The sequence below is a fragment of the Oncorhynchus mykiss genome, chromosome 3, assembly GCF_013265735.2.
Source record: "Oncorhynchus mykiss isolate Arlee chromosome 3, USDA_OmykA_1.1, whole genome shotgun sequence".
Classification (NCBI taxonomy): domain Eukaryota; kingdom Metazoa; phylum Chordata; class Actinopteri; order Salmoniformes; family Salmonidae; genus Oncorhynchus; species Oncorhynchus mykiss.
Genome location: NC_048567.1, coordinates 76519992 through 76535841, shown reverse-complemented (window position 1 = coordinate 76535841; position 15850 = coordinate 76519992). Strand labels below are relative to the sequence as shown.

General features: G+C 43.7%; 1 protein-coding gene across 1 annotated transcript in view; it reads left to right on the top strand.

Annotated features, from left to right (window-relative positions):
* The window catches only part of LOC110520604 (tensin-1), a 337260-nt gene extending 321622 nt beyond the window's left edge, over positions 1-15638 (top strand). Inside the window, 6 exon segments of the mRNA XM_036975231.1 lie at positions 5153-5230; positions 5500-5571; positions 7011-7179; positions 8716-8784; positions 9019-9048; positions 11643-15638. Coding sequence (XP_036831126.1) covers positions 5153-5230; positions 5500-5571; positions 7011-7179; positions 8716-8784; positions 9019-9048; positions 11643-11784 — 560 coding nt within the window. The 3' untranslated portion in view covers positions 11785-15638.
* Positions 15639-15850: the final 212 nt, after the last annotated feature.

Sequence of the window (15850 nt, the reverse complement as noted above, 5' to 3'; positions counted from 1 at the left end):
CCATAGATTTTAATGCCAATTTAAGTCAAAACTGTAACTAGGCCACTCAGGAACATTCAATGTCGTCTTGGTAAGCAACTCCTTGCGTTTTACGTTATTGTCCTGCTGAAAGGTGAATTAATCTCCTAGTGTCTGTTGGAAAGCAGACCATGTTTTCCTCTAGGATTTTGCTTAGCTCTATTCCATTAATTTTTATCCTAGCCTGTTGATGCCAGGCAGATTTACGCCCCCTTTGGAGAAATTGGGTACCCCTAGTAAACTGAAAAAAAAAAATATTAAAAATTGCTAATATATGCATATAATAATTATTATTGGATAGAAAACACTCTAAAGCTTCTAAAACCGTTGGAATTATGTCTGTAAGTATAGCAGAACTCACAGGGCATGCATTCTTCCAAACTAGTTTTTGTGGCCATGAAAGTTGGAGCAACTTTGACGTCATGCCCCCACCCTTCCCGACCACTTATGGATCTGGGGACACTTTCCATCTCTTCCACTAGATGTCCTCTTTCTTTGGAGCGTTCAATCGTTCAAATCGCGCGAGAATTGGCCCTATAGGAGTGATTGGAGTAAGTGTCGCGATAAAAAAACCTGTGCGTCAGGGCGCGAATTGGTCACAGCCATTTCTTTGTTCCAGCACTCCTGGGAAGAGCAAACGATGCCCGGTTGAATTGAAGTTTGTTTTGCACGTCTAAAACATCATAAAGCTTGCTTCTGCACTTAGTTTGACCTGTTTAGTCGACATATAATGTGTAATTTTGAAGTTTTGATGCGCAACTTATCCGGACCGGAGGACGTTTTGGGTGCATTTCAGCTGATGTTATTAGCAGTAGCTAATACAAAGACGCAAGACTTGAAACCAAACGATGTATTGGGTAAGTATGAACCCTTCCTGAACATTCTGAACGAAGACCATCGAAGGTAAGGGAATATTTATGCTTAAATCTGTGTTTCTGTTGACTCCAACATTACGTGGAAATGTAGCTTGGAACTGAGCGCTGCCTCAGCATATGAAATAGTGTGCGATTTCTGTAACGTTAAAAATAAATCTAACACAGCGGTTGCATAAAGAAGCAGTGTATCTTTCTAACTATATGTAGAACATGTATATTTAGCCAAAGTTTATGATGTCTATTTACGTTATCTTGCCGAGCTACCTAGGTTTCCTGCGGGCATTTTTGAGTAATTTCTGAACATGAGTACACTGTAAATGGACATTTATGGATATATATGGCATATTATTGAAAAAAAAAAATGTACTGTGTAACATGTCCTATCACTGTCATCTGATGAAGATTTTCAAAAGGTTAGTGAGCGATTTATTTTTTAATCCTGCTTTTATAATTTTATATTTTCTGGGACAAAATGGCTGCCGCTTGTCTTTGTTTCGGTGGTGGTCTAATATAAATGTGTGGTGTGTTTTCGCCGTAAAACATTTTAAAAATCTGACATGCTGGGTAGATGAACAAGGTGTTTATCTTTCATTTGAGCTATTGGACTTAATAATGTGTGGAGGTTAAATATTTTTAAGAATATTTTTGCGTTCCATGCGCCACCGTTTGAGCTGAACGGGGGGGAGGGTGTTCCTACAGAGGAACTCCTGGCATCAACAGGCTAGACAACTCCCAAGTCCTTGCTGATTTGTTTTATTTTTATTTGTTTTTACCTTTATTTAACCAGGCAAGTCAGTTAAGAACAAATTCTTATTTTCAATGACTGCTTAGGAACAGTGGGTTAGATTTGTACCTTGTCAGCTTGGGGATTTGAATTTGAGACCTTCCGGTTACTAGTCCAACGCTCTAACCACTAGGCTACCCTGCCGCCCCGATGACAAGCTTGTCATAGCAAATGGGTTAAATACGTATTATGTTAACACATTTCAGCTTTTCATTGTTTTTTATCATTTGTAAAAACATTAAAACATCTTAATTTTTGCCATTATAAATTCAGGCTGTTAACACAACAAGATCTGGAAAAAGTCAAGGGGTGTGAATCCTTTCTGAAGGCACCATATGTGCGTGTCAGACTCCTCTTACTGGGAAACACAGGGAGATGGCTACTGACCCAGGCACACAGTTAGAGATGACTGAACCAGTCACACCCCTGAACCAGCTTATTGGAGAATCCTTATCCCCTAGACTATATTCATTGAATTGTGTTCTAAAGGGAGGGACGGAAGTTGAATTGAGGCGCTGGGTGTGTGAAAACACAAACACACCCACAATAACATCTGCTGAATATGACCAATACAATTTGATTTGATTTGAGTGTGGGTGTATGGGGTGTTTGGAAGTGTTATTGGGTCTGTCCAGAAGTGTGTGTGTGTGTGTGTGTGTGTGTATAGGGTGCGTGTATAGGGTGTCAGCTCGGGGATTCGATCCAGCAACCTTTCTGGCCCAACGCTCTAACCACTAGACTACCTGCCGCCCCTATTCAGGGTGGGTATAGGGTATGGTATGGGGTGAGTGTGGGTATGGTATGGCGTGAGTGTGGGTATGGTATGTGGTGGGTATGGTATGGGGTGAGTGTGGGTATGGTATGGGGTAAGTGTGGGTATGGTATGGGGGAAGTATGGGTATGGTATGGGGGGAGTGTGGGTATGGTATGGTGTGAGTATGGGTATGGTGTGAGGTGGGTATGGTATGGGGGGAGTGTGGGTATGGTATGGGGTGGGTATGGGTATGGTATGGGGTGGGTATGGTATGGGGTGAGTATGGGTATGGTATGGGGTGAGTATGGGTATAGTATGGGGTGGGTATGGGGTGAGTGTAGGTATGGTATGGGGTGGGTATGGTATGGGGTGGGTGTAGGTATGGTATGGGGTGAGTGTGGGTATGGTATGGGGTGAGTGTGGGTATGGTATGGTATGGGGTGAGTGTGGGTATGGTATGGTATGGGGTGAGTGTGGGTATGGTATGGGTTGAGTGTGGGTATGGTATGGGGTGAATGTGGGTATGGTATGGGGTGGGTATGGTATGGGGGGAGTGTGGGTATGGAATGGGGGAGTGTGGGTATGGGGGGAGTGTGGGTATGGTATGGGGTGGGTATGGTATGGGGGAGTGTGGGTATGGTATGGGGTGAGTGTGGGTATGGTATGGGGGGAGTGTGGGTATGGTATGGGGTGAGTGTAGGCATGGGTTGAGTGTAGGTATGGCATGGGGTGAGTGTGGGTATGGTATGGGGTGAGTGGGTGTATGGTATGGAGTGAGTGTGGGTATGGTATGGGGTGGGTATGGGTATGGTATGGGGTGGGTATGGTATGGGGTGAGTGTAGGCATGGGTTGAGTGTAGGTATGGCATGGGGTGAGTGTGGGTATGGTATGGGGTGAGTGGGTGTATGGTATGGGGTGAGTGTGGGTATGGTATGGGGTGGGTATGGGTATGGTATGGGGTGGGACTGGCATGGGGTGAGTGTGGGTATGGTATGGGGTGAGTGTAGGTATGGTATGGGGTGAGTGTGGGTATGGTATGGGGTGGGTATGGTATGGAGTGAGTGTAGGCATGGGTTGAGTGTAGGTATGGCATGGGGTGAGTGTGGGTATGGTATGGGGTGAGTGTAGGTATGGCATGGGGTGAGTGTGGGTATGGTATGGGGTGAGTGGGTGTATGGTATGGGGTGAGTGTGGGTATGGTATGGGTATGGTATGGGGTGGGTATGGTATGGTATGGGGTGAATGTAGGCATGGGTTGAGTGTAGGTATGGCATGGGGTGAGTGTGGGTATGGTATGGGGTGAGTGGGTGTATGGTATTGGGTGAGTGTGGATATGGTATCGGGTGAGTGTGGGTATGGTATGGGTTGAGTGTAGGTATGGTATGGGGTGAGTGTGGGTATGGTGTGTAGTGAGTGTGGGTATGGTATGGGGTGGGTATGGTATGGGGTGAGTGTGGGTATGGTATGGGGTGAGTGTGGGTATGGTATGGGGTGAGTATGGGTATGCTATGGGGTGGGTATGGTATGGGGGGAGTGTGGGTATGGGGTGGGTATGGTATGGGGTGGGTATGGGTATGGTATGGGGGGAGTGTGGGTATGGTATGGGATGAGTATGGGTATGGTATGGGGTGGGTATGGGGTGAGTGTAGGTATGGTATGGGGTGGGTATGGTATGGTATGGGGTGAGTGTGGGTATGGTATGGGGTGGGTATGGTATGGGGGGAGTGTGGGTATGGTATGGTGTGGGTATGTTATTGGGTGAGTGTGGATATGGTATCGGGTGAGTGTGGGTATGGTATGGGGTGAGTGTGGGTATGTTATGGGGTGAGTGTGGGTATGGTATGGGGTGAGTGTAGGTATGTTATGGGGTGAGTGTGGGTATGGTATGGGGTGAGTGTGGGTATGGTATGGGGTGAGTGTGGGTATGGTATGGGGTGAGTGTGGGTATGGTATGGGGTGAGTGTGGGTATGTTATGGGGTGAGTGTGGGTATGGTATGGGGTGAGTGTAGGTATGTTATGGGGTGAGTGTGGGTATGGTATGGGGTGAGTGTGGGTATGGTATGGGGTGAGTGTGGGTATGGTATGGGGTGAGTGTGGGTATGGTATGGGGTGAGTGTGGGTATGTTATGGGGTGAGTGTGGGTATGTTATGGGGTGAGTGTGGGTATGGTATGGGGTGAGTGTGGGTATGGTATGGGGTGAGTGTGGGTATGGTATGGTATGGGGTGAGTGTGGGTATGGTATGGGGTGGGTATTGTATGGTATGGGGTGAGTGTAGGTATGGTATGGGGCGAGTATGGGTATGGTATGGGGTGAGTGTAGGTATGGTATGGGATCGGGTGTGTGTGGGTATGGTATGGGGTGAGTGTAGGTATGGTATGGGGTGAGTGTAGGTATGGTATGGGGTGAGTGCGGGTATGGTATGGGGTGAGTGCGGGTATGGTATGGGGTGGGTATGGTATGGGGGAGTGTGGGTATGGTATGGGGTGAGTGTGGTTATGGTATGGGGTGAGTGTAGGTATGGAATGGGGTGAGTGTGGGTAGGATATGGGGCGAGTGTGGGTATGGTATGGGGTGAGTGTGGGTATGGTATGGGGTGTGGTTCCAGGGTGTGTGATCTACATGTCTTGATGAAGATATGTAATCTTTAAAGAATTGTTGTCCTGTTGGCACAACTAATACTAATCTCTCTTTTTTTGTGTGTGTGTGTGTGTGTGTAGGTTGTCTGTCAGCTCTGGTGTACCAGCACGCCATGACTCCACAGGCCCTGCCCTGTAAACTGGTCATCCCTACCAGAGGTGAGGTCAGGAGTGTGTCTCTGTCTGTCTGTCTGTCTGTCTGTCTGTCTGTCTGTCTATGTGCCTGTGTCTCTGTCTGTCTGTCTATGTGCCTGTGTCTCTGTCTGTCTGTCTGTGTGCCTGTGTCTCTGTCTGTCTGTCTATGTGCCTGTGTCTCTGTCTGTCTGTCTATGTGCCTGTGTATGTGTAAATGCGTGTTTGTGTCATTTTAAATGGATATGTACAATGTGCTGTGGGGAGTTTCTGAATCGTCTCCTGCTGTGTTTCAGATCTCCACCAGGATGTCCCAGATATCGCCACGCCAACCAACCAGGCTGACTACCTCCTGAAACATGGAGCAGGTTAGAAAGCTGCATACCATTGTGTTGACTATTGGGTCTGGTTGAGCACATTTCTATGTAATGGAAAAGTCATCTTATTTTGTTGTTAGTTTGTTAGCTTTTTGTGACTTACTCTCTATACCGTTCCACTGTTGTCCCCACACTGGTGATGTCACCTCCGTGTCACGATAGGGCAGAGCGTCCCTGCTGACTCCCGTGGTAAATCATGTGTCCTTCCTATTATGGGACTGTTGGTTCCTGACTGCTACATTCTGACCCATATCTCTGATGTCTGCCTCAGAAGTCTGTGTGTGTGTGTGTGTGTGTGTGTGTGTGTGTTTGTCTCATCCTACATCTAATAAACGACAACAACGCTAACAGTGCCTGAAATGTTTTCTGTCCAATGACTGAATGGTTTTGACCCCTGACAGTCTTTTCTCCCGTGCAGCCTTGTCCCAGAAAGCATGTACCGTCTTTGAAATTCTCTTGCATGAAAATGCAGATGGCCCCTTTTTTTTTTTTTTTTATGTGTGCAGAAACGCAGAACTTTAAACCTACTAATATCAATTGTGATATGTATGAAATTAATTCCCTTAACAGCATTGGAAACTGTCAAGAATGTACTGTATTTGCATTCAGCATTTTACATGTCAATGATTTGCAAAGCTATAAACTGTTGTGTTACATAGTATATATTGACTTCTCAAAACATTAGGAACACCTGCTCTTTCCGTGACAGACTGACCAGGTGAATCCAGGGAAAGCTATGATCCTTTATTGAGGTCACTTGTTACACCAATTCAATCATTGTAGAATGTTAAATAAGTAGTTTTAAGACTTCAGACAATTGAGACATGGATTGTGTATGTGTGCCATTCAGAGGGTGATGATTTAAGTGCCTTCGAACGGGTTTGGTAGTAGGTGCCAGGCACCGGTTTCAGTGTGTGAAGAACTGCAACGTTGCTCAGGTTTTCACGCTCAACAGTTTCCAGTGTGTATCAAGAATGCTCCACCACCAAAAGGACATCTAGCCAATTTGACACAACTGTAGGAATCATTGGAGTCAACATGGGCCAATATCTCTGTGGAACGTTTTCGACACCTTGTAGAGTCCATGCGCCCCGACGAATTGAGGCTGTTCTGAGGGGCAAAAGGGGGTGCAGCTCAATATTAGAAAGGTGTTCTTAATGTTTTGTCCAGTCAGTGTGCGACAAATAGCATTTTGTAATAGATTACTCCATGTTACTCTGATCTTAAGCATGCATAATACATCCTATAAATTAAACGAATGTAAACTGTTGGTCATGTCACGTCACAACAGAAAGCACTACAACCAAACCAATATATGTTGTAGTATTGAAAAGCCCATGACATCATCTCTCTCCTTTTTGACCTCTCTCCTCTTTCCAGTGTGAAATGCACTGTGCTGATTAGCTACACCTCACTCTTTTTTTCCCCAGCATGCAATGTGCTGTACATCAACTCGGTGGACATGGAGTCTCTGACGGGACCTCAGGCCATCGCCAAGGCGATCTCGGAGACGATGGCCGCCGCGTCCCCACCCACCGCCACCGTTGTGCACTTCAAGGTGTCGCCCCAAGGCATCACCCTGACGGATAACCAGAGGAAGTGAGTAGGGAGTAGGGAGTAGGACAAACAAGCGATTATAATGGAGTAGGGGTGTAGTGGTGGATTATGCGTGTAGTTGAGTAGTGGAGTAGGAGAGTATGGGTGGAGTAATGGAGTAGGGGTGTTGTGGTGGAGAAGTGAAGTAGGGATGTAGTGGAGTAGGGTGGAGTAGTGGGATAAGGGTCTGGTAGAGTAGGGGTGGAGTGGTGGAGTAGTGGAGTAGGGGTGTAGGGGTGTAGTGGTGGAGTAGTGAAGTAGGGGTGGAGTAGTGGAATAGTGGAGTAGGGGTGTGGGGTGTAGTGGTGGAGTAGTGACATAGTGGAGTAGGGGTGAAGTAGTGGTGTAGTAGGGGTGGAGTGGTGGAGTAGGGATATAGTAGGGGTGTAGGGGTAGTGAATGAGTACTGGAGTAGTTGTGGAGTAGAGGTGTAGTAGTGGAGTAGAGGTGGAGTAGTGGAGTAGTGGTGGAGTAGTGGTATAGTAGTGGAGTAGGGGTGGAGTGGTGGAGTACTGGATTAGGGTTATATTGGAGTGGTGGCGGAGTAGTGGATTATGGGTATAGTGGAGTAGGGGTGGAGTAGGGGTGTAGAGTGTAGGGTTATAGTGAAGTAGGGGTGGAGTAGTGGATTAGGGGTATAGTGGAGTAGGGGTGGAGTAGGGGTGTAGAGTGTAGGGTTATAGTGAAGTAGGGGTGGAGTAGTGGATTAGGGGTATAGTGGAGTAGGGGTGGAGTAGGGGTGTAGATGGTAGGGTTATAGTGGAGTAGGGGTGGAGTAGGGGTGGAGTAGGGGTGGAGTAGGGGTGGAGTAGGGGTGTAGAGTGTAGGGTTATAGTGTAGGGGAAACACAAGTAAATACATTTCACCCACCTTTTTAAGGGACAGTTTGCACACCTTTTTAAGGGACAGTGTACTCACCTTTTTAAGGGACAGTTTACCCACCTTTTTAAGGGACAGTTTACTCACCTTTTTAAGGGACAGTTCACTCACCTTTTTAAGGGACAGTTTACCCACCTTTTTAAGGGACAGTTTACTCACCTTTTTAAGGGACAGTTTACCCACCTTTTTAAGGGACAGTTTACTCACCTTTTTAAGGGACAGTTTACCCACCTTTTTAAGGGACAGTTTACTCACCTTTTTTCAAGGGACAGTTCACCCACCTTTTTAAGGAACAGTTTACCCACTTTTTTAAAGGGACAGTTTACCCACCTTTTTAAGGGACAGTTTACTCACCTTTTTTCAAGGGACAGTTCACCCACCTTTTTAAGGGACAGTTTACCCACCTTTTTTTAAGGGACAGTTTACCCACTTTTTCAAGGGACAGTTTACCCATGAAAAGTATAGGCCGCGTTACTTTTTTCATCGCGATGAGAGTTCACTCTACAAGACTCTATATTGCATTTTTAAAACTGATCAACAATATTTGAACCACAATGACAATATTTCAAACGGCTCACTCTGACTGAGGGCTCTTTTCAATCCAACGTGCGCTGTGCTGTAGTAGTCTATGAGGTGCTAAACCTTGTTTTTACCTAACAGGCGTTTCTTCCGGCGCCACTACCCTATCAACACTGTCACGTTTTGTGATGTCGACCCTCAGGAGAGAAGGTGAGTGTCCACACTGAGCTACAACACACACACATACATACATATACACACACACACACACACATACATACTGTACATATACACACACAGACATACACACACACACACACACACTTTCGAGGACAGTAAACGAAAGGCAGTAATCTTTGCTGTTTGAAATGAATGGGGCCTATGACCTGAATGTATCATACATAATGTTACATGATATAATACTGTTTATTTATCTCTCTATAGGTGGAATAAACCTGATGGGGGCACAGCCAAGTAAGTATACAGTATATGCATTTGAGTACCAAATCACATTTTATTTGTCACATGCACCGAATACAACAGGTGAAGAAGACCTTACAGTGAAATGCTTACTTACAAGCCCTTAACCAACAGTGCATTTTTAAGAAAATACATAAAAAAAATGTAAAAGTAACAAATAATTCAAGAGCAGCAGTAAAATAACAATGTGGAGGCTATATACAGGGGGTACCGGTACAGAGTCAATGTGCAGGTTATATACAGGGGGTACCGGTACAGAGTCAATGTGGAGGCTCTATACAGGGGGTACCAGTACAGAGTCAATGTGGAGGCTATATACAGGGGGTACCGGTACAGAGTCAATGTGGAGGCTATATACAGGGGGTACCGGTACAGAGTCAATGTGCAGGTTATATACAGGGGGTACCGGTACAGAGTCAATGTGGAGGCTATATACAGGGGGTACCGGTACAGAGTCAATGTGGAGGCTATATACAGGGGGTACCGGTACAGAGTCAATGTGGAGGCTATATACAGGGGGTACCGGTACAGAGTCAATGTGGAGGCTATATACAGGGGGTACCGGTACAGAGTCAATGTGGAGGCTATATACAGGGGGTACCGGTACAGAGTCAATGTGGAGGCTATATACAGGGGGTACCGGTACAGAGTCAATGTGGAGGCTATATACAGGGGGTACCGGTACAGAGTCAATGTGGAGGCTATATACAGGGGGTACCGGTACAGAGTCAATGTGGAGGCTATATACAGGGGGTACCGGTACAGAGTCAATGTGGAGGCTATATACAGGGGGTACTGGTACAGAGTCAATGTGGAGGCTATATACAGGGGGGTACCGGTACAGAGTCAATGTGGAGACTATATACAGGGGGTACTGGTACAGAGTCAATGTGGAGGCTATATACAGGGGGTACCAGTACAGAGTCAATGTGGAGGCTATATACAAGGGGTACTGGTACAGAGTCAATGTGGAGGCTATATACAGGGGGTACTGGTACAGAGTCAATGTGGAGACTATATACAGGGGTTACCGGTACAGAGTCAATGTGGAGGCTATATACAGGGGGTACCGGTACAGAGTCAATGTGGAGACTATATACAGGGGGTACTGGTACAGAGTCAATGTGGAGGCTATATACAGGGGGTACTGGTACAGAGTCAATGTGGAGGCTATATACAGGGGGTACCGGTACAGAGTCAATGTGGAGGCTATATACAGGGGGTACCGGTACAGAGGGGGTAGTCCTAGTGTACTTTTGTCTGTACTGTTTATAGATTGCCCAACCTTACTTTGACTGACAGTTGCAGAACCACTGAAGAAAGTGAAGCAACTTAGCTTGATACTTTCAGCAACTGGTCCAAGGATGGTTTTGATGTTAAACACCTAACGGCACCAGTTAGAACTAAGGTTAGTTAGATCTGATTTCAAATCAGTTGTTTAGCTTGACCACAATGGTTCTTTGGGGGGGGGGGGGGGGGGGGGGGGGACTATTCACGTAGACAGACTTATCATCAGTTCCTGATCTGCCTCTAATACATTGGCCCATGTGATTTCAATTAGTACTCTCCTCCATCCTAAATCAAATAAAAGGCGATATTTAGTAGCTCAGACATCAAACCAGGGGAGAGAAGAAGGGATGAAAGCTCCCCACCAACGATTCAGAGAGGAAGAATAGATGGATAGAGAGATGACTGGGCTGAATATAAAAGAGTGCTCCTTTAGCCAACAAAACCCAGTGTTGGCAGTCAGAGTTTACAATTTACAGCATGTCATGGTTTGGGGTTTTAAACTCAGGGATCAAAGTGCCTATGAATTTACCGTTATGAGTTATGACTTAGGGCTCAATTATATAAACTCATATGGTCTAACAGGCAAAAGAGTAAATCAAGTAGACAAAATATCATTATAATTACTGTGAAATATTTATCATTACAGCCAGGGCAAATAAAAAGTTTTTAAAAAATGCTCCAACGAAATGCTAATAAATAGTGTGAATGTATTCCTCAAAGTTAGTTTCAGGCCCTGGTTACAGAATGAAGAAAGGCTTCTATTCAATCCATATCCCTTAATGTTCAGTGCTATAGTGCTATTGAAATCTAAAGGCAATATTCACCTGTTCTCGGAAACTACAGTCTCTGTAAACGCTGCATATGTCGGCTCAGTCAGAGATGTAGCCGAACTTCGCCGATTTGAATTGAATTGAGCCTTAAATATTTCCAAACGTTAACAGTGGCATGGAGCGCCCCCTAGAGACTAACCATGGAACTATAGAGATGGAACACAAACAATTTAGCAGAACAATATCTCTTAATGGATACAGTAAAGCATCAATGATAATGGATGTGTTTGGGTGAACCAGCTCAAGTGATGAGTAACCTTGCCTAAGACCTGAAGTAATATGCTTTAGCTCAAACAGCTAAAACAGTCTTGTAGCATGAAAACAACCATGGTTCAAACCTCCCATTTGGTCACACACACACACACACACACACTTTTCATCTCTGATTCATATGATTTCCTACAGATGAATTTGACCAGTTAGAACAAGCCTATAAACGACATTGACAACATCCCTTCCCTTTTCCAGGTTTTTTGGGTTTGTGGCTCGGAAGCAAGGAAGCACAACTGACAACGTCAGTCACCTCTTTGCCGAGATGGACCCCGATCAGCCCGCCAGCGCCATCGTCAACTTTGTCTCCAAAGTGATGAGCGGCTCACAGAAACGATGAGCTGACCTTTTGGCGACCCCTGGCTTTTAGTTATTTTGGGTTGTTGTTCTTTTTAACTACGGAGGGAATATATTTCCTTTTTTTTAGTTTGTATTCTAAGTTTAATCTTAGGTTTCACCTCTTTCCTTCTGATCTCGTCTTTTACCTGTGTGTGTGTGTGTGTGTCTTTGTTTCTTCTTGGAAGGACTCCTTCGTGGTGCGAACTAGGGGGGATAGAGGAAGTGCAGTTTGTGGGGTGTGGCTGTGTAAGCTGTTGAATGTTGGCTATGGGAGGCCATTGTGATCTCTCTAGCAGGGCAGCACAAGAACAGGAAGAGGAAATCATGTCAGTGATGATGTCAGTGAGTGTGATGCATGAAAAAGAGAAGAAGTAGTAAAGTTGTGTGATGTAAAGAAGGGTGTGAAGCTGTCGGGTTTTGGACTGTTCAACCAAAGATTTTTAAGAAGCAGCAATGTCACTGAAGGTATGTTTGAAACAATATTTGGTAAAAAAAAAAGAAAAATGGCTACTTTATCAAAACATTTACATTTTATGTTCTTTCTATATACAAGTAAATACTGTATTTATTTTATTCCTAAAAAGTTTGCATCTTTGCTTTCTTCGCAAACCGTATTCAAAGAAATTTTTGCATGCTGGCGAGTTTAATCAATGTAAATATCACAGAGTAAATCTCTTGGTAGGGCGTGGGTGACTTGGATGACTTGGGGCCTAAAAATGTTGTTGGATTTTTTTTTAGAGCTTTCTGTAGAGAAAGAAAATAAAGAAAAAAGCACAGTTGTTCTCTTCAGAACAACAGAAAACATCTGACTTCAGAACATCTGTATTGGTCTCCTCCAACTTCCACTGTTCTCTTCAGAACAACAGAACACATCTGAATTCCACTGTTCTCTTCAGAACAACAGAACACTTCTGACTTTTACTGTTATCTTCCGAACAACAGAACATATCTGACTTCCACTGTTCTCTTCAGAACAACAGAACACATCTGAATTCCACTGTTTTCTTCAGAACAACAGAACACATCTGACTTCCACTGTTCTCTTCAGAACAACAGAACACATCTGACTTCCACTGTTCTCTTCAGAACAAACAAACACATCTGACTTGCACTGTTCTCTTCAGAACAACAGAACACATCTGACTTCCACTGTTTTCTTCAGAACAACAGAACACATCTGACTTCCACTGTTCTCTTCAGAACAACAGAACACAACTGACTTCCACTGTTCTCTTCAGAACAACAGAACACATCTGACTTCCACTGTTCTCTTCAGAACAACAGAACACATCTGACTTCCACTGTTCTCTTCAGAACAAACAAACACATCTGACTTGCACTGTTCTCTTCAGAACAACAGAACACATCTGACTTCCACTGTTCTCTTCAGAACAACAGAACACATCTGACTTCCACTGTTCTCTTCAGAACAAACGAACACATCTGACTTGCACTGTTCTCTTCAGAACAACAGAACACATCTGACTTGCACTGTTCTCTTCAGAACAACAGAACACATCTGACTTCCACTGTTCTCTTCAGAACAACAGAACACATCTGACTTCCACTGTTTTCTTCAGAACAACAGAACACATCTGACTTCCACTGTTCTCTTCAGAACAAACGAACACATCTGACTTGCACTGTTCTCTTCAGAACAACAGAACACATCTGACTTCCACTGTTCTCTTCAGAACAACAGAACACATCTGAATTCCACTGTTCTCTTCAGAACAACAGAACACATCTGAATTCCACTGTTCTCTTCAGAACAACAGAACACATCTGACTTCCACTGTTTTCTTCAGAACAACAGAACACAACTGACTTCCACTGTTTTCTTCAGAACAACATAACACATCTGACTTCCACTGTTCTCTTCAGAACAACAGAACACATCTGACTTCCACTGTTCTCTTCAGAACAACAGAACACATCAGCTGTTCTCTTCTGAACAACAGAACACATCAGCTGTTCTCTTCAGAACAACATAACACATCAGCTGTTCTCTCCAGAACAACAGAACACATCTGTATTGGTCTCCTCTGACTTCCAACCTTCTTTTCCCCTCTTCTTTTGAATGGTTGAAGGATGGAGGATAGATAGAAGCTTGTCCAGTTTGGTCCAACTATTCACCTACAAAGGGATATTAGAACCCTGTAATGACGCTGGGAGCCGGCGTCTGTTGTTACCCTTCTAGACCAGCCTGCAAAGCACCCCTCTATGGATACATTTGGTTTTGGCTGATTGGTTCCCATAAGTGCCACTCCTCTCCTCTTCGCTGTGCATGTATAAGCATCATGGAAGGTCAGAGTTCACTGCTGATTTTTGAAGAGCGGACGGGCAACGAGAGTCCAGGTTGCTACGACTAAAGCATCAAGCTCTCTCTCTTCTCCTTCGGAACATTAAAATTATTCTACCCCTGCAACCGTCCCAGTAAAGATTGAGAGAGTCCACTATCTTTACAGATCAGCCTATCAAACGTGTAACACCCACATCATACCCACAAGTAAGCTATATACATATACATATACATACATAGATATATAGATATATATAAAACATGTTTATTTTTTTGCTCTGTCACTCTTTTAACTCATATAATAAATTGACATATATAGTCCAACCATAAAGATTACTGAGTGTCGAAAAAATATTATTCTGTACTTTGGCTAAGATTTATAAATCATGAGACTGAACTACATCAATATAAATGGTGTGAAGTGTATGTATTTTAAAGCTTTGCTTTAAAACAATTCACTGCATTACTTTGTTTATGTTATGAGTCTTTGTATAAAGCATCATTTGGTATGGGGGAGAAAGAGCGTCTAGCAAAGTTCTTTGTTGCAAAATTGTGCCAACATTTTAAAAAAAATGTAAAAATAAACCTGCCTAAAATGGAATGGCCAGAGTTAAGCACTTACACGTCATATGAAATATCAATGCACCTATGTGTAGCTGTGTGTTCACTGCATGTTTGGAGGCCAGATATTCTTTCCGTGACTACTTCCTCTATCTAACATCGCAGGTTTAGTGAAGCACCACCGTATTCAAATCTTAAGCAATTATTCATGTTGTTATGTAGGGCCTACTGCCCTCATGTGGTGAACCAACGTTTGACAACCCATTGTGTTTTTACTCTGGCGTTTTAACTGTGATTTCAGCAATGACCAGCGAAACTCAAATGGCTGAGTATATTATTTTCAGAATATGGAAGACAAGTATTATGTCACTTTTTTTGGCCATTATGATTTTGTGAATGTCCTTACTCAATTGGATTCTGTTTGGAGCAGATTAGTCATACCCCGATGGTCAAATCTACTCCAGTGAAAAAAAAAGAACAAGCATTTACATGTGGCATTCTGTCATGTCAAAATACACACTAAATATTTGCTCGTCCACTTCTGTTACCGCTTAATGTTTTGTTTTTATGCTCCACTGGGTCTTCTTCCATGACGTCTGTACTCGTTCCATTCTGTTCCAACCGTTCATTCCTCTTCAATGAGAATCCCTCCATTTTAAATGAATTGTATTTATTTTTTTTGATGAGTCTCCACTACTGTAAAACTATATGTGTCGAAAGCATGGTTGATTCTGCATTTTTCTATGAGAAACGTGTGAGAAATGCTTGTCGGGTCAATCCCCCCTCTACCACAAATTGAATGTCAGTCTCACGTTATTTGTCGTGTAAGAAGTCTCTTCTGATGTACATGTGGCCACTTTGAGGAAATAGCCTTAGAATGTGTGCATGAATGTGCTGCGATGCCTGTACAGAAGTGTATGTATTTTCATTTGCTTTATTGTATGGCTTTTGTTTCTGAGAAGAAAAAAAACATATTAAAAGTAATTTGTGTTTTTTGTTGTTGGAAAACTTTGTTTATTCAGTTTTACATACAATCACAAACACAATATTTACAATATAAATAATATACTCAACACCAAAAAAAACTGACAAAATAATACAACTATAAAGATACCATACTTTAGACAAGTTAAACCACACTGGGCAGAAGGTTAGGTTAAAGGTTAAAGGAACAATCTGTAGTTAATACAGGACAAAGTGGACA